This window comes from Procambarus clarkii, chromosome 66 (genome assembly GCF_040958095.1).
Source record: "Procambarus clarkii isolate CNS0578487 chromosome 66, FALCON_Pclarkii_2.0, whole genome shotgun sequence".
Lineage (NCBI taxonomy): Eukaryota > Metazoa > Arthropoda > Malacostraca > Decapoda > Cambaridae > Procambarus > Procambarus clarkii.
The window spans coordinates 23,188,945-23,213,363 of NC_091215.1; the positions used below are offsets into that span (position 1 = coordinate 23,188,945).

The 24,419-nt window shown below is 41.4% G+C and overlaps 1 protein-coding gene and 1 non-coding gene across 2 annotated transcripts; one reads left to right on the forward strand and one right to left on the reverse strand.

The window, feature by feature from the left end:
• Positions 1–521: 521 nt before the first annotated feature.
• On the forward strand, positions 522–23,911 carry LOC123753151 (T-cell leukemia homeobox protein 2). The gene is made up of 4 exons (XM_045735144.2): positions 522–1,209; positions 19,491–19,585; positions 20,503–20,636; positions 20,992–23,911. Exons 1-4 carry the CDS (start codon positions 705–707, stop codon positions 21,239–21,241), a joined length of 984 nt encoding a protein of 327 aa, XP_045591100.1. The 5' UTR covers positions 522–704; the 3' UTR covers positions 21,242–23,911.
• Positions 7,653–7,724, reverse strand: TRNAG-UCC (transfer RNA glycine (anticodon UCC)). The gene has a single exon. It is a non-coding gene; the product is annotated as a tRNA-Gly (tRNA).
• Positions 23,912–24,419: the final 508 nt, after the last annotated feature.

The following is a 24,419-nucleotide window of genomic DNA, read 5'->3' on the forward strand; positions in this document are numbered from 1 at the left end:
TCATGAAACGCTGTGAAGTATTATGCCCTGCTGACCTGAGAAGGAAAAACATTGCCGGGTATCGGGCCTCGGGCTCAGACAATTGTAAAGCGACACACACAAACCTTAAGACATCGGTATTGACAAAGGACCTTTAAGACCAGGTAAGTGTTTAAGCGCATTAGCGAGAGTCTCTCAAGATATAGTGTTACAACTGGACCCTTCGCTTCGTAGACAAACAAAGTCCCCTTGGTTGTTTGTCCGTCACGTAACAATGCATTCCTTGTGATTTGCCGCAGAAAATCCTGTGTAATTAACTTAAAACAGATTTTATGGTCTGTGCGCTCGTCTATCGATAAAGGGATGGGAGTTCATTTAGCAGAAAATCTCACCTAACTTAGCCGGCCGCCTCCTCTTTACCGATTCCTATCTTGTAGGCTTTACTCCGTGGCCATCACTTAAGATCAGCCAATCACGCGGCTCCAGGAATGGGTGGAGCGATCGCCTGGCCAATCAGGCGAGAGCCCCGCCCCTGCCCCGCCCACTGAGATCAGTGGGCGGAGCCAGCAGGCGGGCTAGCCCGGGCTGCATGAAGGCCAGAGAAACCATTCACCTCTCAGTGCGTGGCGGGCGAGGGCGTGTGTGTATCTCCGGTCTCTCGCGAACACTTGAGTGTAGCTGCCACCACGCCCGCCGCCACGGACACACCTCACCCACTCGGCGCCATGACAGCCGTGGAGCTGGAGCAGGAGGAAGAGATCAACGTGGATGGTGACAGTCGCCCCGGGTCTCCCGATCCGCCGCTATGCCCCACTGCCCTGCGCCCCTCCGCTGCCCCGATGCCCAAACCGGCCGTCAATGCCGCCAGGCTCTCTTTTAGCATATCGGCGCTACTCGGCGACAAAGATCGCACCAGTGACGAGGACGAGAGGCGGGTGGAGACCGACGACGACGACGACCACGACGACGACGAGGAGAGTTACGAGGAGGTCGTAGACGACTACCACGGCGGCTATGGCACATTTGCCGGCTTGCCGCACCACTACGGCCCCCTGGCCGGAGGAGCGCCCACGGTGTTACGTGTTCCGGCCCACAGACCCTTGGGCATGGGGTACCCTGGCCTCCCAGGGCTCGGGGGCGGCCACCCTTGGATTCCCGGCTTGCCAGTGCCACCATTTGACCGACCCACTGCCCTGGCACCGCACTACCCGACCCTTGACAGGCTCACAGGTTAGTCCACTTATCACTTTTGTCATGTTTAGCTGTGCTCTTGCCGGCGTAATGGTGTGGTGAGGCAACAAATAGGCCTACTGTGGTGTGGCAGCTGGGATACAAGCCTACTGTGATGTGAGGCAGGAGTGCCACGAGTAGACCTACTGTTTTATGTGGTAGTAATCACAACTGTGATTTTTGTATTATCTGTATTTCAAAAGATTGTTGTATTATCAGTAAGCCGCAAACCGCCAGCACAGCCCTCATCACGAGCTAAATAAAGACATTAACTGGGGACTTTCCCATCAGTCGTGTTGTTATCGGAGGAGGCATATCCTTTTCTCATAGGACAGGGAACAACCATTCGTTTATCCCTATCCAACCACCAACCCCCCCCCCCTCCCTCCTACCACTAAGAACGGAACACGCGCCGACACCTGATCGTAAAAGATCGGAACGATTATGTTCCCAACACTAATATCCCTCCGAGGAGCGGCGCTGCGATCTCTTTCAGAGCGGGATGAAGGGAGGAGGGGGGGGGTCCTGGCGCCATGGGAGAGGTCGTTAACCTCTGCTCCTGCTAACGACATGTGACTACTTGAGCCGCGGGGGTCGTTCAGCAATTAGCTGAAAAGCAGGCATTAATGCGGTCCCCCACACCGATCTTACCCCCCCTCCCCCCTCCCTTACCTCGGGATATTTATTTGGAATGAATTATTATTTTGGTAATTATTCACTTGCTAGGAATGAATTTTCATCTGATCTGATCTTAACCGCGAGTTAGACGGGGTATTGGTTGTAAGATCTAGACCCATTCCTTCGCGGTCGTCTTAGGCGCGAGATTAATTCAGGGAGATACACCTATTCGCGCCGTGACGAGCGGTATAACTGGCTGTTAGTTAGGTAATTAACCGGCCGGGATAAGTGGTGGCTTGAGCGTCTGGTTAACTAGGGACAAGCCAGGATGGTGCGGTAATATCCAGGAAGATTCTTGGGGGGGACAGATTCACGAAGCAGTTACGCCAGCACTTACAATCCTATTCATCTTTTCTCAATCTTTGGCGGCTTTGTTTACAATTATTAAACAGCTAATGAGCTCCGAAGCACCAGGAGGCTGTTTATAAGAACAACTAACAGTTGATTGGGCAGTTTTCATGCTTGTAAACTGTTGAATAAATGTAACCAAAGCCGTCAAAGATTGAGGAAAGACGTACACGTTCTTAAGTACTTGCGTAACTGCTTCTTTCTATTATATATATATATATAATATTTTATATATATAAAATATTATAATATTATATGGGAGGTGAGTGAGTGTTTTAAAAAAGAGAAGCGATGACCAATCACACTCCCGGTATGATTGTGGTATGATTGTGACAATCATACAATCTATATTGTGACAATCATACCATCATTCAGAGTATGAAAAGAACGTAGAACTATTGTTCCTGTTTTTTTTTTTTTTAAGCTGACTGATGTTAGAATGTTTTAAAGAGATGAAACAATGCTGCGTCTCCCTGTTTGTGTGGCTTGTTTTATGAGCATTAAACAACACCTGTTTTAACATGCAAACACTCTAGCTACATTACGAGGAAGGATTAATATCCATTACGTGACTAAACCCTGAAACAGGTTAAGTGTCCGGCCGTCAGTTTAATAACGATGTTGAGGCGTTCACTTTTTTATTAAACACCATCCTACCAGGAGATGGCCCGGCTATAATGAGTTTATAAAGTAAACAACGGTTGAGTAGCTGTAGATCTCAGGGGCTATATGGGTTGCCGGTTCTCATCTCCCCTTACTATCCTTTTCCTCCCCTCCCAATATCACCTCCCCCTCTAACCCTTACCCTCTCCCAACTCATAATATATTTATAGGATCGAATAACACGTCGATTGAGAAACAGCGTGAAGGAAGGTAGCCGATGACAGCTGGGAGCGATAGGGACTCACGCTCTCAGCAGCCTAACCTACACATACACACACAGACAGACAGGCCGCTGATAACAGCTCCTGCACGCTGATAACACCTACAGGAGTTCACTACGGACCCACGGACACACTCTCCTCGTCCTAGCACACCCGCTACCAATCGTAGACCAATCTATGTTGTTAAACCAATCGTCAACAGACGAAGCCTCGCCTGCGGAATATGGGCGGCCCATATAAGAAAATCCACAGCGGACAGCGGGTGACAGACAGCCTAATGTGTGTGTGTTTGTGTGAGAGGCAGAGCAGATCCATCAATAATTTTCCTGATCGCGATCACAAGGATTTTTTTTTTATTTTTCTACTATCGACGCCTGTGTAGAGGAGGGGATTTTTTTTTTTTTTTTACCTTTATGCATTAATCTTTGGCAGGCGTCGAACCTGTGTCAACCAGGTAGAGAAGCCGAGCTATAAGCCGGGTGAAGGAGGCGGCCAGCGCCTGGCTGTTTCTCCGGCTTAGGCTGGATAGAATCTAACGGATAGGAAAGAAAAATTCATCCCCCCATCAAATGCGGTATATATATTTTGTTTTTATTATTTCCAAATATTTAATAAAATTACCGTTTTAATATCTGCAGCTGGTCTAGATATCACATCCGAAATATTAATAATACTCATGTATAACATTGAAAAGTTAAAAGTTTAAAATCATTTTATTCCAAAGTAGATTCAAATCCTAAATAGACTCTAAAACCCATTCAAGTTTCTACATTCATATTATCAGTCTATAAATAATAGTGTAAGTAACTTAACTACTTATTAAATAGTAACCCCTTGTTTCATTTTAATTTCCACATTAATTATCAATTATATTGCATAGACATTAGAATAATATTTTTGTCATTAAATTACTACTGTAATAATTACAATATTGATTATAAAATAATATAATTAATAAAATACTTATAGTATAATAATCATAATAAAAAAAATATATATATATATATATATATATATATATATATATATATATATATATATATATATATATATATATATATACAAACAAAATTATTCAGTGATTACCTTAATCAGATAATGAGATAATTCTGGTATTAGGAATATACAATGAAAGTAATATCTCTTATACATATTAACACCGAGAGTAGTATACCAAATAGACATATATATATATATATATATATATAACGAAAGAACTGCCCCTAGTTGATATACTGTATACACGATATAGATAGATAGATATATCTGATAGATCTACACAATGAAAGGAGATAGATCTACACAATGAAAGGAGATTGCCTCAACACGATTTATTATACTCTGAATAAACTTCAGCACTGTAGACAGTGCTGAAGTCTGCAGAACAGTCTGAACAAGTCTGAACAACCAGAACATTGGTTGTTCGTTCAGCCAATTTGTGAATAAACAACCAGTGAAACATTCCAAAAATATCCAGTAAGATAATTTCTCATTTATTTATTTATTTATTTATTTATTTACATGTCATATATATATATATATATATATATATATATATATATATATATATATATATATATATATATATATATATATATATATATATATATATATTTATATATATATATATATATATATATATTTATATATATATATATATATATATATATATATATATATATATATATATATATATATATATATTTATATATATATATATATATATATATATATATATATATATATATATATATATATATATATATATATATATATACCCCCGCTTTTCAACGTATATAAGCTCAGGGGTTCACCTAAGTCCTGGTCAACGTATTAGTCATTAACCAAGTCTCACGGCCATTTTAACCCTCCAGAGGGCAATATAGGCCTTTAACCTCAACACGGGAAAAATTAAGAACTAAAAATAAAGTTTCAGCTTACAAATAAAGATTAATTGTAATAAGGACCATTTGGTGGCGTTTTATTATTAATACGCCAACGAATGGTAAGAAGAATAAAATTGAATTCAGTTTTCACAATTTCGTAAATGGCAACATGATTTACTATAAACATTATTTATTCATTGAGCATAGTGCTTCTTAATTATGGCAATTTATATATATATATATATATATATATATATATATATATATATATATATATATATATATATATATATATATGAATGAAAACTCACACCCCAGAAGTGACTCGAACCCATACTCCCAGAAGCAACGCAACTGGTAACTACAGGGCGCCTTAATCCGCTTGACCATCACGGCCGTCAAAAGGAAGTGATAGCCGAGGCTATTTGAGCCACTTCCCCGACGGCAACTCGGATGGTAATCTTGGGCATAGCATTTCACCAAATCACCTCATTCTTTGGGGCACACGTGAGGAACACAAATGCGAACAAGCCTGAATGGTCCCCAGGACTATATGCGAATGAAAACTCACACCCCAGAAGTGACTCGAACCCATACTCCCAGAAGCAACGCAACTGGTAACTACAGGGCGCCTTAATCCGCTTGACCATCACGGCCGTCAAAAGGAAGTGATAGCCGAGGCTATCACTATTTGAGGCTATTTGAGTCACTTCCTTTTGACGGCCGTGATGGTCAAGCGGATTAAGGCGCCCTGTAGTTACCAGTTGCGTTGCTTCTGGGAGTATGGGTTCGAGTCACTTCTGGGGTGTGTGTTTTCATTCGCATATAGTCCTGGGGACTATTCAGGCTTGTTCGCATATATATATATATATATATATATATATCCCCCCCCCCCCAGGATGCAACCCTATAACAGTTACCTAACTCTTGCGTATACCCATTTACTGCTAGGTGAACAAGCGCATTAGGTGAAAAGAAATATGCCAAAATATTTCTGTTCCACTAGGGGAATTGAACCCGAGATTCCCGATAAGTGAATCGAGAATGAAGCCAACTAGACTACGATGTTTTCTTTTCAAATAGATTAATCTACGATACGTAAATATTTCTTGCAATTAATTAATTATTAATTAAATTAATGTAATTATAATTCTTCATTACATGTTGAACTAAATGTCACTAACTAGAAACATTACCACAAACTATAGTACATAATGATTTTGTATTTACAATTTCGAATTACAGTGAAACTCCAGAAACAGTTTTGTGTTAAGGGAGATAATTATTAAAAAACTCAATTTTAGACATTGGTTACAAAAATAATTTGCATAATAGGAATACAGTACAATATTACGTCACGCAGTTGTTATAATGTATAATATATTATGTATAAAATATAATGTATAATTTATAATATTTAATGTATAATATATAATGTATACTATTTAATGTATAATATATAATGTATACTATTTAATGTACAATATATAGTGTATAATATATATATATATATAATTTATAATGTATAATATATAATGGTATTGGCATTTTATGCTATATAAACTGTCACTATATCCATTAGAACATGACACTAAACTAATAGTCTCACTATCCAAAATTGTTTGATGTTAATAGTAATTACTGAATTCACGAAAGCGGCCAAAAAAACGTAATAATTTATAAGAAATACATCTCAGGCTTGCAACTACCGCACGCATATATCAGCTGTATCGCGCGTGCCAAAAATAATAAAAAATAAACTTTTTTAGCAATTAAAAATTCAGCTTGACCATACAATCAAATTCAAATAATTGAAGCGTTACAGCGTCATGTGACAGTGAAGCTACAGCTGTAACTAGAAATTACGGTTATAACTTTCACTGTATTCCGCGCGTCGAGCGACGGTGTGCGTTAGGCTACTGATTGGCGTTAGTGGGTCTCCAGGCCGTTAGTTGGTTTGGTTCCGTTAGCAACCTCGTTCACCGTTATTCTTAATTCTGATGTTCGTTATATTCAGATATTATTGATTCCTTGGGGTATGTATACGTATATACTGTATACTTATGTATATATTTGTGGAAGAGGAGGTTTACCTTCTCTTGGAGAATAGGGAAACAATAGCTTTGGAGAATTGGCGAGAGAGAGGGTAATAGAATAGGATTAAAACGGGATTTTTTTTGTCTCCACATAAGTAGGTTTATGTTCTTTTGTTCTGCCTCATGCTCTGTAATATATATATATATATATATATATATATATATATATATATATATATATATATATATATATATATATATATATATATATATATATATATATATATGTATTATAGTTTCGGTGCATATACCTGCAGACTCTGACATGTTTATAGCCTCACCTCGACACAGCCTCCGACTGCGTTATGGGAAGTTCATCTCCCGTCAACCATCTCCGGGGATGCTGGGGAGGGAGAGGGATGGTATGGTATGGAGGGGAAAAAATGGAATGGGGGTGTTATAGTCAGGTTGGTGACAGGGCGAGTGACCCCATGTGTATATTAAGCCTATACCCAGCCGTCTATATCAAGTTCAAGTATGTTTATTGAGACAAGAAAGAAATACATCTCAAATGGATAGAGTAGCTTAGACTATTTCTAACCCCTTACATTTGCGATGGCCGGGAATCGAACTCGGGTCAACTGCTTGGAAGGCAGCTATGCTCACCACTATACCACCATCTCATGCCATCTATATTTTATATTCGTTTACCTGTCCCTACCCAGGCTACCTGCGTTCATCACCTATCCTATCCTGTCTATCCAATAGCCTCGTCCTCAGTAGCTCGTATTTAGCCCTTTTATAATTATTATAATGTCTTATAATCATTCTTTATCTACACACCTATTCTCTTACCTACCTACCTCCCTACCTCCCTATTTTCACTACCCTTTTGGACTTCCTTATAACTGATTTATGTGTATGGTTTGGGTGTAATGAAAGGTTGGATGGTTGGACCCATCCAGTAGGGATATGCTGGAGGGACCTTAGCCTCTCAGGCCAGGATTGGCCTCATTGCTTTTCAGAAATTTCTTGATTTAGTATTATTATTTTTATCATTACCTTTTACATTTTTTTTGCTGTTTTACGAAGTTTTCATTGTTGCAATATTTTTTTCTCTCAATATCCCCCCAACCACTTGGGCTGGACGGTAGAGCAACGGTCTCGCTTCATGCAGGTCGGCGTTCAATTCCCAACCGTCCAAGTGGTTGGGCACCATTCCTTTCCCCCGTCCCATCCCAAATCCTTATCCTGACCCCTTCCCGGTGCTATATAGTCATAATGGCTTGGCGCTTCTCCTTTTTCGATTTTACGCATTGATGTTATTTAAAGTGTGTTATAAAAGGTCTCATATATAAAATGGTATTGAAGGAGGGGAAACAATGACATTGAGTGACAAGAGCCATTTACTGAGTTTATTTTCAGTTAATATAACAATTATGTTAAAAAGTTTGTAAATTGACTCGACGGGTTTATGGGACGAGAAATTATATAGTTTAGGTAAACTAAGTATTTTTTTATTGGTTTGTTTTGGCCGATATGTTCCGTGTGTGTGTGTGTTTGTTTGTGTCTGTTTGTGTGTGTTTGTTTGGGCTGGGAGGTTGTAACGATGTCGAGGTGAATGTGTTTTTTCTTGTTTGGGGGAGAGGGAGGGAGGCCATTCAGAATTGTGTAAGCCTATTATTCCGATGAGTGTATTCCAATCCCGAATTCTATAACTGGATGATTGTACAGAAGATATCTGACGGTGATCTTACAGACAACCTTCAGAGGATAATTGCAAAAGTCCCTTTCCAGATTTTGGCTTCACGAGCCCCTGCCAGGGGTAGAATTCAAGAAGATAATCTTTCCAGATATCCCTTCCAGGGGACAGAATTCTAGGAAAGAGTGCCACAGAGTTCCAGGGAAGAGTTCCAGGGGGCAAAGTACCTCCAGAGGTCCCTTTTCAGGGGTAGAATTCGAGGGTATTTCGTCCATAATTCTGCACGATCGAATTAGAGTCATTTCAGGCGACTTTTCCAGCGAGTGGGGAAAAATGGGTGGGGTTCGGGGGAAGGGGGACAAGGAAATTCCCCGCCCACGAGGGTCACTCCGCCCCCACCACCTTCAGCCTCACCTCCAGTCACTTGTTACCGCTAATTGGCTAAAGGTCAACCAGTTTTAACGCTCATTTCCACATATCAGCCAATTAGAATCATTTAGGCGGAAAATCACGCTTTGCGGCGATCACTAACGAGGCTGTGATCACTAACGAGGCTGTGATCACTAACGAGGCTGTGATCACTAACGAGGCTGTGATCACTAAGGAGGCTGTGATCACTAACGATGCTGTGATCACTAACGAGGCTGTGATCACTAACAAAGCTGTGATCACTAACGAGGCTGTGATCACTAACGAGGCTGTGATCACTAACAAAGCTGTGATCACTAACGAGGCTGTGATCACTAACGAAGCTGTGTTCACTAACGAAGCTGTGATCACTAACGAAGCTGTGATCTCTAACGAAGCTATGATCACTAAGGCAGTTGTGATCACTAGCGAAGTAGTGCTCACGACAGACGCTTCAACGGTGTGCAATCATAACAATGTACAAATAGTTACAAGCAACATTAACGTCTCGTTCTGTAATTATCTCCATTAATTTTACGACATCATTTATCCATTTAGATAGTAATGGCTCGCGGCCATTTACCACATTAACCCATTAGTTTGATTCGTCAATTATGCATATTTTTACGAGCATTTTGAGCCGTATTGGTATGTGCGCGCGTAAGTCTTTTTTTATTTCTTTTAACGAACATATTAAGTCATTAACGAAATTATTATCAGGTTTGCGAGCATGTTTTCTGGTCTGTTGGAGAGAAATCCCATTTGATATCTTCCTTACTCTGCATAGTCTTCCCTGCCCTTCACTATCTTCTCTACCCTTCACTATTTTCCCTACCTTCCCTACCCTTCACCACCTTCCCTACCCTTCACCACCTTCCCTGCCCTTCACCACCTTCCCTACCCTTCACCACCTTCCCTACCCTTCACCACCTTCCCTGCCCTTCACCACCTTCCCTACCCTTCACCACCTTCCCTGCCCTTCACCATCTTCTCTACCCTTCACCACCTTCCCTACCCTTCACCACCTTCCCTACCCTTCAACACCTTCCCTACCCTTCAACACCTTCCCTACCCTTCAACACCTTCCCTACCCTTCAACACCTTCCCTACCCTTCAACACCTTCCCTACCCTTCACCACCTTCCCTACCCTTCACCACCTTCCCTACCCTTCACCACCTTCCCTGCCCTTCACCACCTTCCCTGCCCTTCACCACCTTCCCTACCCTTCACCATCTTCTCTACCCTTCACCACCTTCCCTACTCTTCACCACCTTCTCTACCCTTCACCACCTTCCCTACCCTTCACCACCTTCCCTGCCCTTCACCACCTTCCCTGCCCTTCACCACCTTCCCTACCCTTCACCATCTTCTCTACCCTTCACCACCTTCCCTACTCTTCACCACCTTCCCTACCCTTCACCACCTTCCCTACCCTTCACCACCTTCCCTGCCCTTCAACTCCTTCCCTACCCTTCACCACCTTCCCTACCCTTCACCACCTTCCCTACCCTTCACCACCTTCCCTACCCTTCACCACCTTCCCTACCCTTCACCACCTTCCCTACCCTTCACCACCTTCCCTACCCTTCAACACCTTCCCTACCCTTCAACACCTTCCCTACCCTTCAACACCTTCCCTACCCTTCACCACCTTCTCTACCCTTCACCACCTTCCCTACCCTTCACCACCTTCCCTACCCTTCACCACCTTCCCTACCCTTCACCACCTTCCCTACCCTTCGCCACCTTCCCTACTCTTCACCACCTTCCCTACCCTTCACCACCTTCCCTACCCTTCACCACCTTCCCTGCCCTTCACCACCTTCCCTACCCTTCACCACCTTCCCTACCCTTCACCACCTTCCGTACCCATCACCACCTTCCCTACTACGACACGGTCAAAAATGCAACCTGGAATTCCACTGAATCCTCTAGGGGTTCCTGAGGCTTCCAACTGAAACCAATTTATGGGGAAGGGAACCCCTCCCTCTCCCCCTGTACTCTGAGGTGTGGTCTAGGAGTACCCATGCCGAACACAGGTTCGAATCCTCATGACGGCTCCAGTTGATTTTCTTATTGATATCATGATAATGTGATTTCATTATTATTATTATTATTATTATTATTATTATTATTATTATTATTATTATTAATTTAATAATTTTGATAATTATAAATAATAGAATAAATAACACATTAAGATATCAGTATAAGGTATGTTACTATACGGTATAAGGTATAGTACTATACAGGATAAGGTGTATACTATACATTGTTTAACACACTCAAGTTTCTCTGTGAATGTACTCACAGAATGAACCTGATTCTTGAACTTACTAGTGCCACTAGCTTACTAGTGCCACTAGTTTAATAGTGCCACTAGTTTAATAGTGTCACTAGTTTAATAGTGCCACTAGCTTAATAGTGCCACTAGTTTAATAGTACCACTAGTTTAATAGTGCCACTAGTTTAATAGTACCACTAGTTTAATAGTACCACTAGTTTAATAGTGCCACTAGCTTAATAGTACCACTAGTTTAATAGTACCACTAGTTTAATAGTGCCACTAGTTTAATAGTACCACTAGTTCAATAGTGCCACTAATTCAATAGTGCCACTAGTTTAATAGTGCCACTAGTTTAATAGTGCCACTAGTTCAATAGTGCCACTAGTTTATCCCACCTCCTTGTCCTCATATCCCCATACAAGAGCAGGATAGTCATAATAACCTATTCACAATTAGCCACTCCGTAACAAAAACCAACTGTTTCACCTAACTAATAACTCTTGGAGCCCCAAACACACTATCCTAAACCCCTCGAGAGACCCCAGATGCAAAGACACACAACGTCACTATTAAGATGCTGTTCTTTGACTAATACGTCGCGATTATAACGCAATCCGGTAGAAACGATTAGGCAAGAGGACGGTTATATTCCAGGGGCTAGATTCACGAAACAGTTACGCAAGCACTTACGAACGTGCACATCTTTCCTCAATCTTTGTCGGCTTTGGTTACATTTATTAAACAGTTTACTAGCATGAAAACTTGCCATTCAACTGTTATTATTGTTATAAACAGCCTCCTGGTGCTTCGGAGCTCATTAACTGTTTAATAATTGAAAACTAAGCCGCCAAAGATTGAGAAAAGATGTACAGGTTCGTAAGTGTTTGCGTAAGTGCTTCGTGAATCTGGCCCCAGGTCCATCCCTCCTGGGAATGCCAAGCAGTTATGCGTCACCTCAGTATAGCCAACTCTGGCTGGATCGGCTGTCTCATCGCTCTGGAAAGTTTGGTTATACTCTGGAATTGCCAGTTGAGTGTGGGATTGGTTGGAGTATAATTAGTATGATAATTAGTGAACATAATGATAACAATGAGGGTGATTTTAATCATCACAAAATGTGTGATGAAAAGGTCACGATTTCTATGTAAATATTTTATTAATATTACTGTTGTATATATATATATATATATATATATATATATATATATATATATATATATATATATATATATATATATATATATATATATATATATATGTATTATTAAATATGACCGAAAATTTATTTCATATTTAATAATATATGTCTACAGGAAAGACTGCTACCAAAATATACTAATATATATATATATATATATATATATATATATATATATATATATATATATATATATAAATGTTTATTCAGGTAAGGTACATACATACAAGAGATTTTACAAAAATTGATAGATTTATAGATAGAGCTAGTACATACAATGCCTAAATCCACTATTACGCAAAGCGTTTCGGGCATATATATATATATATATATATATATATATATATATATATATATATATATATATATATATATATATATATATATATATACGTAATAATGTGAGATTCTCTATATTTGTTGATACCACCGGGGCCCGGGTTTGATCACGCTGGACACGTAATCCTGTGGTCCGAGTTCGATTCCCGGCGAGAAACAATGGGCAGAGTTTCTTTCACCCTGATGCCTCTGTTACCTAGCAGTAAATACGTGCCTGGGAGTAAGACAGCTGTTACGGGCTGCTTCCTGGGGATGTGTTTGTGTGGGGAAAAAAATATTAGTTAGTAACAGTTGATTGACAGTTGAGAGGCGGGCCGAAAGTTCAACCCCCGCAAGCACACCTAGGTGAATACAACTAAGTGAATACACTGCCAAGTATTCCGTGTAAAGTGCCGGAAAAAGTAATTAGGGTAAGCATAATTGAACAACTGGAAAGGATGAACCATGTAACAAAAAAAAAGGCAACATGGACTTAGAAAAGGAAAATAATACCTGCCAAACTTGACAAGAGTTCTATGACAAGGTTACTATAATCAGTCAAGTCAAAGAACACTGTATTTTCATTGACTGCCAAGAGGCATTTGCCATTGTTCCCCCTACGAAATGGGTTGAACAACAAGTTGGCATTAATAGGAAAACACGGAACTGGGTAAGGGAGTACCTGAGCGACTGAACACAGAGTCACCGTCAAAGCGGAGGCTTCTAGATGGAGAAATATAACGCGTGAAGTTACCCAAAGGGTAGCTCCTGGTACTCCTACTGTTCCTAATGTATGTTCTTGAAGAAGTGAAGGAACAGAGGGAGACATGATCGCAACATACTAGATACTGAAGGGAACTGACACGGTGAGAGAAAGGAGGACAAAAAGGACATAATAAGAAGCTGAAAATGCAAAAAAGAGTAGAAGAAATTTAAAGAAATACTCGTATCTTACGAGTATTGGTAGAAATACCTTTCATTGTCACTTATAGATAAGTACTGGTAAAGCAAGCACGGTACTTGTAAAGATTGGAGGCGCACATGCGCCTCCAATCTACACCGGAGCCGGTCGCTCCGGTGCTTGATGGATGCAAATATGCTTGATGGAGCAAGATAGATGGAAGGATGCTGGTGGAAATATGCAGCCTAGTATAACTCCACTAGAGGAGCCGGTCGGCCGAGCGGACAGCACACTGGACTTGTGATCCTGTGGTCCTGGGTTCGATCCCAGGCGCCGGCGAGAAACAATGGGCAGAGTTTCTTTCACCCTATGCCCCTGTTACCTAGCAGTAAAATAGGTACCTGGGTGTTAGTCAGCTGTCACGGGCTGCTTCCTGGGGGCGGAGGCCTGGTCGAGGACCGGACCGCGGGGACACTAAAGCCCCGAAATCATCTCAAGATAACCTCAAGAATCTCAAGATAACACCCAGAGAGGCTCTTCACCCATCAATACACCTACACACTCCATCAATAACCCACTACATCCCTACACCTCCCAACCACATCAACCACCACCACCACCACTACCACCACAACCACCACCCCCACAACCACCACACACAGGTCCACCCTACACCCCCCCCCCCCCTTGCCCTCCTGGGTCGCTGGGGTGTAGCAATTTAAAGGTTTTACACCTCATTATATATTCACAGTTGGGTAAAATAGGGGGGTCTGGCGCGCGAGAGTGGCTCTTCTGAATATGTTGGTCGTCGACACCAATCATTATATCACCCCTGGTCTCTTGGTTGCTTGTTAGGGGCTCTTAATGACCCAACTGCTGTCCCGCCGCTGGTCATTCCACGCAGGGAAACGAAGAGGAGAAGAGAAGAGAGATGTGAAGAACTTGGAGGAGGGAGATAAGAGAGATGAAAATTATGCTTGATGGAGCAAGATAGAAGGAAGGATGCTGGTGGAAGCATGCAGCCTAGTATAACTCCACTAGTATAACCCCCACTAGTATAATCCCGTCAGTATAATCCTGTAGTATTTTAATTCCCCCAGTAAACCAATACTGAAAAGAATAGAACCTTCGGGGGGGGCTTATTGTTAACCTGTAAGGCATTATAAATACCAGCGGAAATATAATCCACGCTATACCACCCTATAATCCCATTATAGCCAATACGACTATCAGAAAGTTGGTTCTCACGCGACAGGATCAATATTACGGGAATGGAAATGATTTCTATCGATCCTGGTGTCAAAATGTCCGCGCCCGCCCTGGAAACCTGATCCCCAGCTCTCTCACCCCCTGTGGTAACTGACTCGGGTTTCAGCTCTTGGTCCCGGCCCCTCCTCGCCTTGCCTTTTCGACCCGTTATTCATTCCGTGCAGTGAGACTCATTTCACTCGTTTTGTTCATCGTATTTTGATTTAAAAAGCTGCGTATCGAATCGGCTTTGATAACTTTTTGATCCATGTTATATTTATTTTATGATTCTTAGAGTGAATGAGATCTTTCTGGCATCTCTGTGACGCGTTTGCTGTTTTTTCCGGGTTCGAATCCTTCTAAATAAGGCTACTTTTGATTTGCTTATTGATTCACATCACGGAAATGGGATTTGTTCGCGTGTCTGTTTGCGTGTTCAGATATTAGAATTTGTTCAAAGTTTAGAATTTGTTCAAAGTTTAGAATTTGCAGCCAGTCAAAACAAAGGCGTTACATGAAACGTGTTTAGTACCGGAAGTAAATATGGACTGTACATGCATTGTTTTGTTTATAATAATAATAATCAAGCAGAGCCAGGATAAGTTGTACTGTGTAGGAGATATGGGTAATGGGGTACTCTGAACCCTGTCTAGGTAAACTTGTTGAGTACTCTGAACAATGTCTAGGTAAACTTGTTGAGTACTCTGAACCCTGTCTAGGTAAACCACTTTTGAGTACTCTGAACCCTGTCTAGGTAAACTTTTGTTGAGTAATCTGAACCCTGTCTAGGTAAACTTTTGTTGAGTAATCTGAACCCTGTCTAGGTAAACTTTTGTTGAGTAATCTGAACCCTGTATAGGTAAACCACTGTTGAGTACTCTGAACCCTGCCTAGGTAAACCACTGTTGAGTACTCTGAACCCTGTCTAGGTAAAGTCTTGTTGAGTACTCTGAACCCTGTCTAGGTAAACTTCTTGAGTACTCTGAACCCTCTAGGTAAACCACTTTTGAGTACTCTGAACCCTCTAGGTAAACCAGTGTAATTCACAACAAACTACACAGTCGATGCCTCGTCTCTAACCAGCATCATATAACAATATCTAACACGGGAATTGGCAGTTGAAAGGCGGGGCCAAAGAGCCAGAGCTCAACCCCCGCAAGCACAACTTGGTGAGTACAGGAATGGTATGAGTGTAATAGTTATTTAGTGATTGATTATAACAGCAGTTTATGATACTTAGAACAGTTTAATTGGGCGGTTATAGATCTATATAGACTGAGGGGCCACTAGAGGAGTAGGGTCTAAAACCTGTGGCATTTATGGACATCTCTACGTCATCGTTCTAGCGTGTGCGTGACGTCACTGTGACGTCATAGCGTTCATAACTGATGCAGATTTCAAATTCTGCCACAGATGTGAAGGTGCTGGTGGTGGTGGCGGCAAGACTGTGCACTGGTAGAGACTCCAATATCCTCCATTACATCCTCGTCTCGATAAAATGGCTCCTCACAAGGACAATCATATTCACAGGAAATCAAACCTCCGTAATAGGCTATTTGCCTTTAACCTTCGTTCTGGTGTGGTGTTAGCGGCTGTGTATGTTTTTTTCAGAAATTATCAGTTGGTTTCTTATTGTTTAATACGGCTAGATGCGTGTGTTGGGTGCGCGGTTGGACGTTTGAAACAGGAGAGGATTGATCATAATGAGATCAGGTTGTGCGGTGAAAAAGAAGCGAGTTTTAGAAAGAAAACGAAAAGTAATGATCAATATGGAACAAGGTGGTAACGCGGACCAGTAAAATATGGGGTCTGCTCTCCTTTGGTCAGATGCCAGATACCTCCAATTGCAACAATTGTACCTACTATTTATTTACACTATATAACATTTACGAATAAAAAAAGAACTATATACACAAATATATATAAACACTTAAGACTGCTTCAAGATACGATTTGTTATGATTCACGGCAGAGACAAGGCGAGAATATAAAGTAGCTTTTGTTATTTAAAATAAACGGTTACCCCGCACCCTCTGGATCGCTGCCATAACAGGCCTGCCAGACGCTCTTGAATACACGCTTTGTTTTGTTTATTGCCTTGTTTGTCCTCGACCCTGGACCAAGTTGAGACCACGTGGAAAGGGTAATTGAAACTGTATTATTCAGATCGTACATTGTATATATATATATATATATATATATATATATATATATATATATATATATATATATATATATATATATATATATATATATATATATATATATATCGTTTTAAGCCGCGCCCATTATGCTTTCAGGGTTTAATTTAATTTATTATCAAGGAATTGTTCATATTGATGAATGATTCGGGTTTTTTGTTGTTTTTGTTAATAGTGGTGGGAAATGTAAACAAGTCCAGCGTTGCCACGAATATCGCGTGTTTGTGACTGGCGCTGTTGCCAGGTCCACGCTGGATGAGCTGAAGATGGCAAATGTGTCAACAAAATGGCATCTCCCTTGTGTATAGCCCCTGACCCTGGGGTCCTGTTTCTTCTCTGTTGTTTTTTTGGGGGGGGGGGTTTGCTGTTATTTAAGAGATAGTACAGTCTGTATTTTGTATCGTGTAGTTTTGAAGATGGCACGGGGTTAAAAGGTTAAAAAGGTTAAAAGTAAGTAATTTGCGTGCGTGCTCAGTTGTGCTTGCAGGGTCAGCATCTTCTATTAATTACGGGCTATTCATGCCCGTGCCATCTTTTGGGTGGTTTAATCTTTATCAATCAATCATCTTCTATTAAGTCCGGCCTTTCAACCATCATTATTAGTTCAATGTAGTGACTAGTTTCCTTCTTTTTTTTATCTTATTACATTTACATTTAAAACTATTGAATTGGCTACGATAACTTCCCCATCTAGTCCGTTAAATTTACTTACAAGACTGACAAAGTTTTTTTTTGTCTGACATCTCTGTGACTCACCTATGATTCCAGTTTCCAATTCTGTCTTCTCGTTCAACTGTTCTTTAATTTGAACAATGCTTCTATATCTTTTGTGTCAAACTCCCGTTTTGGTATCTTGTACGTCGTTATCATGTCCTTTTTATTCCTTCTTTCTTACAGTGTTGTAAAGTCCATATTTCCTGAAGTCTTTCTTTTATAATTTGGTGTGAGTGTGTATTTACTATATGTGCCTGCAGGATCGAGCTCTTAGCTCTTGGACCCCGCCGTCCTAACCCTCGTTTGCCTACACTGACTCTCGACTTATTTTTCCTCTATCTACTATCTACTCTATCCCTATCTACTACATACATTTCTCACACACACATTCCAGGTTTGTGGCCCATGGTAGCTCTCTAAATCCTAAGTAGCTATTTACTACTAGATGAACAGACGCATTACGTGAAAGAAATTCTCCTCGTTTATTTCTGCCTAGGCCGGGAATCGAACCCGGGTCCTTAGGACTTCGACCCCCAGGCGCTGTCCTCTCAGCCGCGAGGTCCTGTGGGAATGTGTTTTTTGTGTACTAACCTATTTCTGCCTAAAAGATCGTGAATTAGCTCTTGGTCCCCGCCTTTCTAGCCGTCAATTGTCTAAAGCCATGACGCCTGTCCCTATCATATCTACCTTAAAATTTATGAATGGAGTTTGCTTCCACAACCTATTTCTTCAGCTCATTCCAATCTCTCACTACTCTAACCCTAAATCAAAACTTTCTAGCTCATTCCAATCTCTCACTAATCTAACCCTAAATCAAAACTTTCTAACATCTCTATGACTCATATGAGGGTTGAATTTTCACTTACTTTGAAATAAAATAGAGTTGATAAAGATGTTTTTAATGAGACAAACGATTGTAATTATTTATAACAATTCTTCTTATTATTATTGTTATAGTTATTGTTATTATATTAATGCTATTATTTTATTAATGTAAAATTAAAATTAAAATAGAGCAAAATATTAATGCTCTATTTTAATTTCAATTATTATAGTTATTTTTTTAATATCAATTTCCATAGGGAAGAATTGCCAGTATTATTTTCAACGTGACTCGTCTCACACTAATTACCTAATTGGTCAGCGCTTTAGATGACCATAATCGCTTGTTAATGATCCTCTTAATTAGTTCTGAAATGTTAGAAAGCGAGCCACACTTACCAGATATCCGAATTATCTGGTTCACTTAACCGAACACCAGTTATTACCTTAAGACATTTGTTTTTAAATTAAATTAATATCCATTTATTTTATAACTAAATATATATTTTTTTGGACAAAAACATTAAGATGTTACAGAGATTGTTCGTATCTAAGGGCACTTATTTGTGTCTATGTTGTATTTGTTGTTATTGGATATTGCTTTGATCTCTAATTCTTATCTCTCTCTCTCTCTTCCTCTCTTTCTCAGGTCCCTTCCCGCTCTCCCGACGGGTTGGTCATCCTTACCAGAGTAGGACGCCCCCAAAGCGCAAGAAGCCTCGCACCTCCTTCACCAGAGTTCAGGTGAGTCCTTCCTCACAGGTGAATTAGCTGTAGGTGAGCCTAGTCAAAGTGAATTCCTTCAAGGAGGGAGTTTCTGCTAAGCGTTCTTCCTCGAGTGGAGTCCCCCGGTTCGAGGACTTCCTCGAGGTCACAGACTGTGTCATCTTAGAGGTGGAATGATTTAATTTATGCAAGTAACAGCAGGCATGTTAAAGTTATGGCGAACTACATTTGTCTACATCACACTGGGCTCCATCACAATATGCTCCAAACACACTTTGCTCCATCACATTGGGCTCCATCACACTAGGCTCCATCACACTAGGCTCCATCACACTAGGCTCCACCACACTGGTCTCCACCACATTAATTTCACACACACACACACACACACACACACACACACACACACACACACACACACACACACACACACACACACACACACACACACACACACACACACACACACACACACCTTCCCCCGGTACGTTCCACGATCTTGCAAATGTTCCACAAAGTGTATAGGGCTCTTCATGTTTTCTTGAAGCGTTGCCACTCCCGAGACCACATAGCCACGTGGGCTTCTCATCACTCTTGCAAGCCCTTCAGGTCTTCCGCTGGTCTTGTAAACACGGTGTTGTGTGTAGTCTTTCACGTGTCTGTCTTGGCAGGTGTTAGAAGGTGTCTTGGCAGGTGTTAGAAGGTGGGGTGGTGGTGTTGTTGTTTTCCGATTTGGATTTTATATTTGTTCTTGTCGTTTCTCTACCCCTCGTTTCTTTAATTCTTTTTTCTCTCTCTCTCTCTCTCTCTCTCTCTCTCTCTCTCTCTCTCTCTCTCTCTCTCTCTCTCTCTCTCTCTCTCTCTCTCTCTCTCTCTCTCTCTCTCTCTACATATATCAGCCCCAGTCTCACGCTTTCTGTCTCCTCCCTACACAGGTGAACGAGCTGGAGAAGAGGTTCAACAAACAGAAGTATCTGGCTTCCAGCGAGAGAGCCCAACTGGCTAAGCAACTCAACATGACGGATGCTCAGGTCAAGACCTGGTTCCAGAACCGCAGAACCAAGTGGAGGTTAGTTCCAGGTTCCTTGTTTTTGTTCTTCATGTCTTGGACGTCAGTTCTACGTTCTTGTTCGTTATTTAGATTTGTATTTGTATCGTTCAGTTTGATTAATTATATATTTGGTAATAATACATTTTTGTCTCATTAAATTTTGAGTAAAAATTTGAGTTTGTGTATATTTTTTGTGTCTGTATTTTTAGAGTATTTTATTTCCTATAATATCATATTCTTGGGGGGTTACTTTTCACATTCTTAAGAGGTCATATATCATATTCATGACGTCGCGTATATTCTTGGGGGCGTCACAGATGTCTTCGCCGAATACCCGCACTAACTCCTATCCCTCCTCCTCCTCCTCCTGCAGAAGGCAGGCAGCGGAGGAACGGGAGGCTGAACGACAAGCAACTAATCGCTTGATGATGTCGCTGCAGGCGGAAGCCCTCTCTAAGGGCCTGCTCACCGACCCACCCACCACGCCCCTCTACAACTCCAACGCCTCTCTCTGCGCCCTGGAGAACATCAAGCCGTGGGCGGAGAGGAACAAGCCTACGCCCACGGGGCCGGAGCAGGACCCCTACGGGAGTACTCCTGTCGTGTCGCCCACCTGCTCCTGAAGGCTGCAGGAGTCGCTCCCCAGCTTCAATCCCGTGAGCTTCGGTCTGCCATATTCCTCCTCCTGGACTCCTCGTTCTGGGAAATAATACTCAACTCGTCTGCATTTGGCGTTCGTCGGTGGCGCTCGAAGTCGCCGATTTCCCGCTCGAAGTCACCGATTTCCCGCTCGAAGTCACCGATTTCCCGCTCGAAGTCACCGATTTCCTGCTCTAAGTAACCGATTTCCCGCTCGAAGTCACCGATTTCCCGCTCGAAGTCACCGATTTCCTGCTCGAAGTCACCGATTTCCCGCTCGAAGTCAGCGGTTTCGGATATTTCTAGAGATTTCTAGAGAATCGCCCAGTTACATATGTAAATTTAATTCATCTTCTACGTCTAAATTTCACGTGTTTCGACGTGTAAATGACTGTTTTTCGACGTCGGCGTAGAATTTGGGTTTCTACATCCACTAGACTTTGCCCACTTCGAGGCCAGTGTCTGAATATTGACTTCGATGTTCACGCAGGAGTCGACAGAGCTCGGCTTTTGCGTCTAGAATCGATTCATTTCAGCACCTTCCTCTAGCAACAGGCAGCGACGTCGTATATATGGCTGGCTGGAGGCCTAGTCGAGGACCGGGCCGCGGGGACGTTGAGCCCGTGAGAACTGGATAAGCACCTCCAAAGGATACCTGATCAACCAGGCTGTGACTCATACGTCAGGCTGCGAGCAGCCGCGTCTAACAGCCTGGTTGATCAGTCCAGCAACCAGGAGGCCTGGTCGACGACCGGGCCGCGGGGACGTTGAACCCCGAAATCATCAAACGGTAACCGGCTGCTCCTTCGAGGTCTGAGCACTAAACCCGCTACCACGCGAGCGTTCACTAATCATTGAACGGGACCATTTGAACAAATTTAAAAATATATATTTGCAATGGACACTAAGGAACAGACAAACTTCCTCGCTACCTATATGACCGCTTGACAAACCAGTGAGAGACACGGTGCAAACAATGACCATAAACAAGAGTTATAGGCGTCGACTTGTCACCTATATAATGTTACTTCCTATAGCCCAGGGGGCCAGATTCACGAAGCAGTTACGCAAGCACTTACGAACCCTGTACATCTTTTCTCAATCTTTGGCGGCTTTGTTTACAATTATTAAACAGTTAATGAGCTCCGAAGCACCAGGACGCTGTTTATAACAATAACAACAGTTGATTGGGAAGTTTTCATGCTTGTAAACTGTTTAATAAATGTAACCAAAGGTGTCAAAGATTGAGGAAAGATGTACACGTTCGTAAGTGCTTGCGTAACTGCTTCGTGAATTTGGCACCAGACTAGCCATGGATCTCAGATTGACTCTTAATCAAATGATTTTAATGTCTTAAACTTTTTTTTTTTAAACTGCTCTTGAGTCCCTGGTTTACTTAATGAGTTTCTCACCCAACTCCTTCCGCTTAACTATATAACGACGTTTACGCGAAAGCACCGACCAGGAATTTTCTCTGGACCAAAAAAGAAAAGAAAAAGATCTTTGAGATTTAGCCATCAATACATAAATAAAGATCTAGTCTTGATAATATACCTCCGATTGAAAAGTTTTAATTACAGCTAGCTAGTGATTGTGGCATTAAATCTTCACCGTGTGATTGTTGAGTGTATTATATGATAATAATAATAATAATAATAATAGATATAGTGCACAGAGTGATTGTATAGGTGAGGGTTTTCTTGTTATATATATATATATATATATATATATATATATATATATATATATATATATATGGACGTTCACTTAAGTGGAACAAATGGGTATTTCCTGGCGAGTACTTGGTATACCCAGTGGGTATGTGGTATACCCGGTGAGTACATGGTATATATATATATATATATATATATATATATATATATATATATATATATATATATATATATATATATACCCAGTGAGTATGTGCTATACCCAGTGAGTATATGGTATACCCAGTGAGTACTGGATCAAGTAGATTCCTCGTCTACCCGACCAGGTTGCATACCATTGAGTTTATCACGAGGTGGTTCCGGGGATCAATGTCCTCGCGGCTCGGTCTTTGACCCAGACCTCCTGGTTGATGGCCTGGTCAACCAGGCTGTTGTTGATGAGTGTCTGTGGCTTCCAACATTAAATTACACAAAAACAACTATATGAATATCCATGTCGAATTTAGCATATTGAAAGATAGTCGATCGTAAGGCCTATATAATGTCTTCTGTGTTTCACAAAATAGGCCTATCAGAGCATTTGTCAGTCATCTCAACAATCTATACCATTGTGGTAAACTCTATTATATATCTGTGTCACAGTAATGAACTCCATTTTCAAGAAAATCCCCCCCCCCCCCTTCCCCCTCCCCCCTTCCAAAAATCCTGATTTTTCATCTTGCACGCAGCCTGGGTTACGACTCCGTAACTGCTTGGGTTACGACCCAAGGCGTCTGGTCATCTTGGGTATGACTGGAGACAACTGGCCGTTGCCCACTTGACTGGTGGTCCCTGAGTGTGTGTGTGTGTAAGTGTGTTTACATGTACAATTTGTACAAAGAACCGTTTGTAAATTATTTGTAAATACGAAGTGTAGTATGCTCATGCTGGTCTTAAGTGTTTTTCTGTATTAAATCCTGTAAATAAAACGAATAAGGCTTTTGTTGATTTTTTTTGGACCTTGTATTAAAAATACTAAAAACTGTGCTTTTGTGTGTGTGTGTGTACTCACCTAGTTGTGTCTGCAGGATCGAGCATTGACTCTTGGATCCCTGTGTGTGTGTGTGTGTATGTATGTATGTACTCACCTAGTTGTGCTTGCGGGGGTTGAGCTCTGGCTCTTTGGTCCCGTCAATCAACAGGTGTACAGGTTCCTGAGCCTACTGGGCTCTATCATATCTACACTTGAAACTGTGTATGGAGTCAGCCTCCACCACATCACTGTCTAATGCATTCCATTTGTCAACCACTCTGACACTAAAAAAGTTCTTTCTAATATCTCTGTGGCTCATTTGGGCACTCAGTTTCCACCTGTGTCCCCTAGTGCGTGTGCCCCTTGTGTCCCCTAGTATGTATGTATGTATGTGTGTGTGTGTATGTATGTATGTGTGCGTATTGAAATGTTATGAAATTACACAATACAAGGTCAAAACCCTGACGTTAAATAAAA

Excerpts from the sequence above, each read along its gene's own strand:
- LOC123753151 (XM_045735144.2), top strand. The coding sequence starts at position 705 with ATGACAGCCGTGGAGCTGGAGCAGGAGGAAGAGATCAACGTGGATGGT. Across the intron at positions 1,210-19,490 it reads GACCCTTGACAGGCTCACAG|GTCCCTTCCCGCTCTCCCGA; the intron begins GTTAGTCCACTT and ends TCTCTTTCTCAG. Across the intron at positions 20,637-20,991 it reads AACCGCAGAACCAAGTGGAG|AAGGCAGGCAGCGGAGGAAC; the intron begins GTTAGTTCCAGG and ends CTCCTCCTGCAG.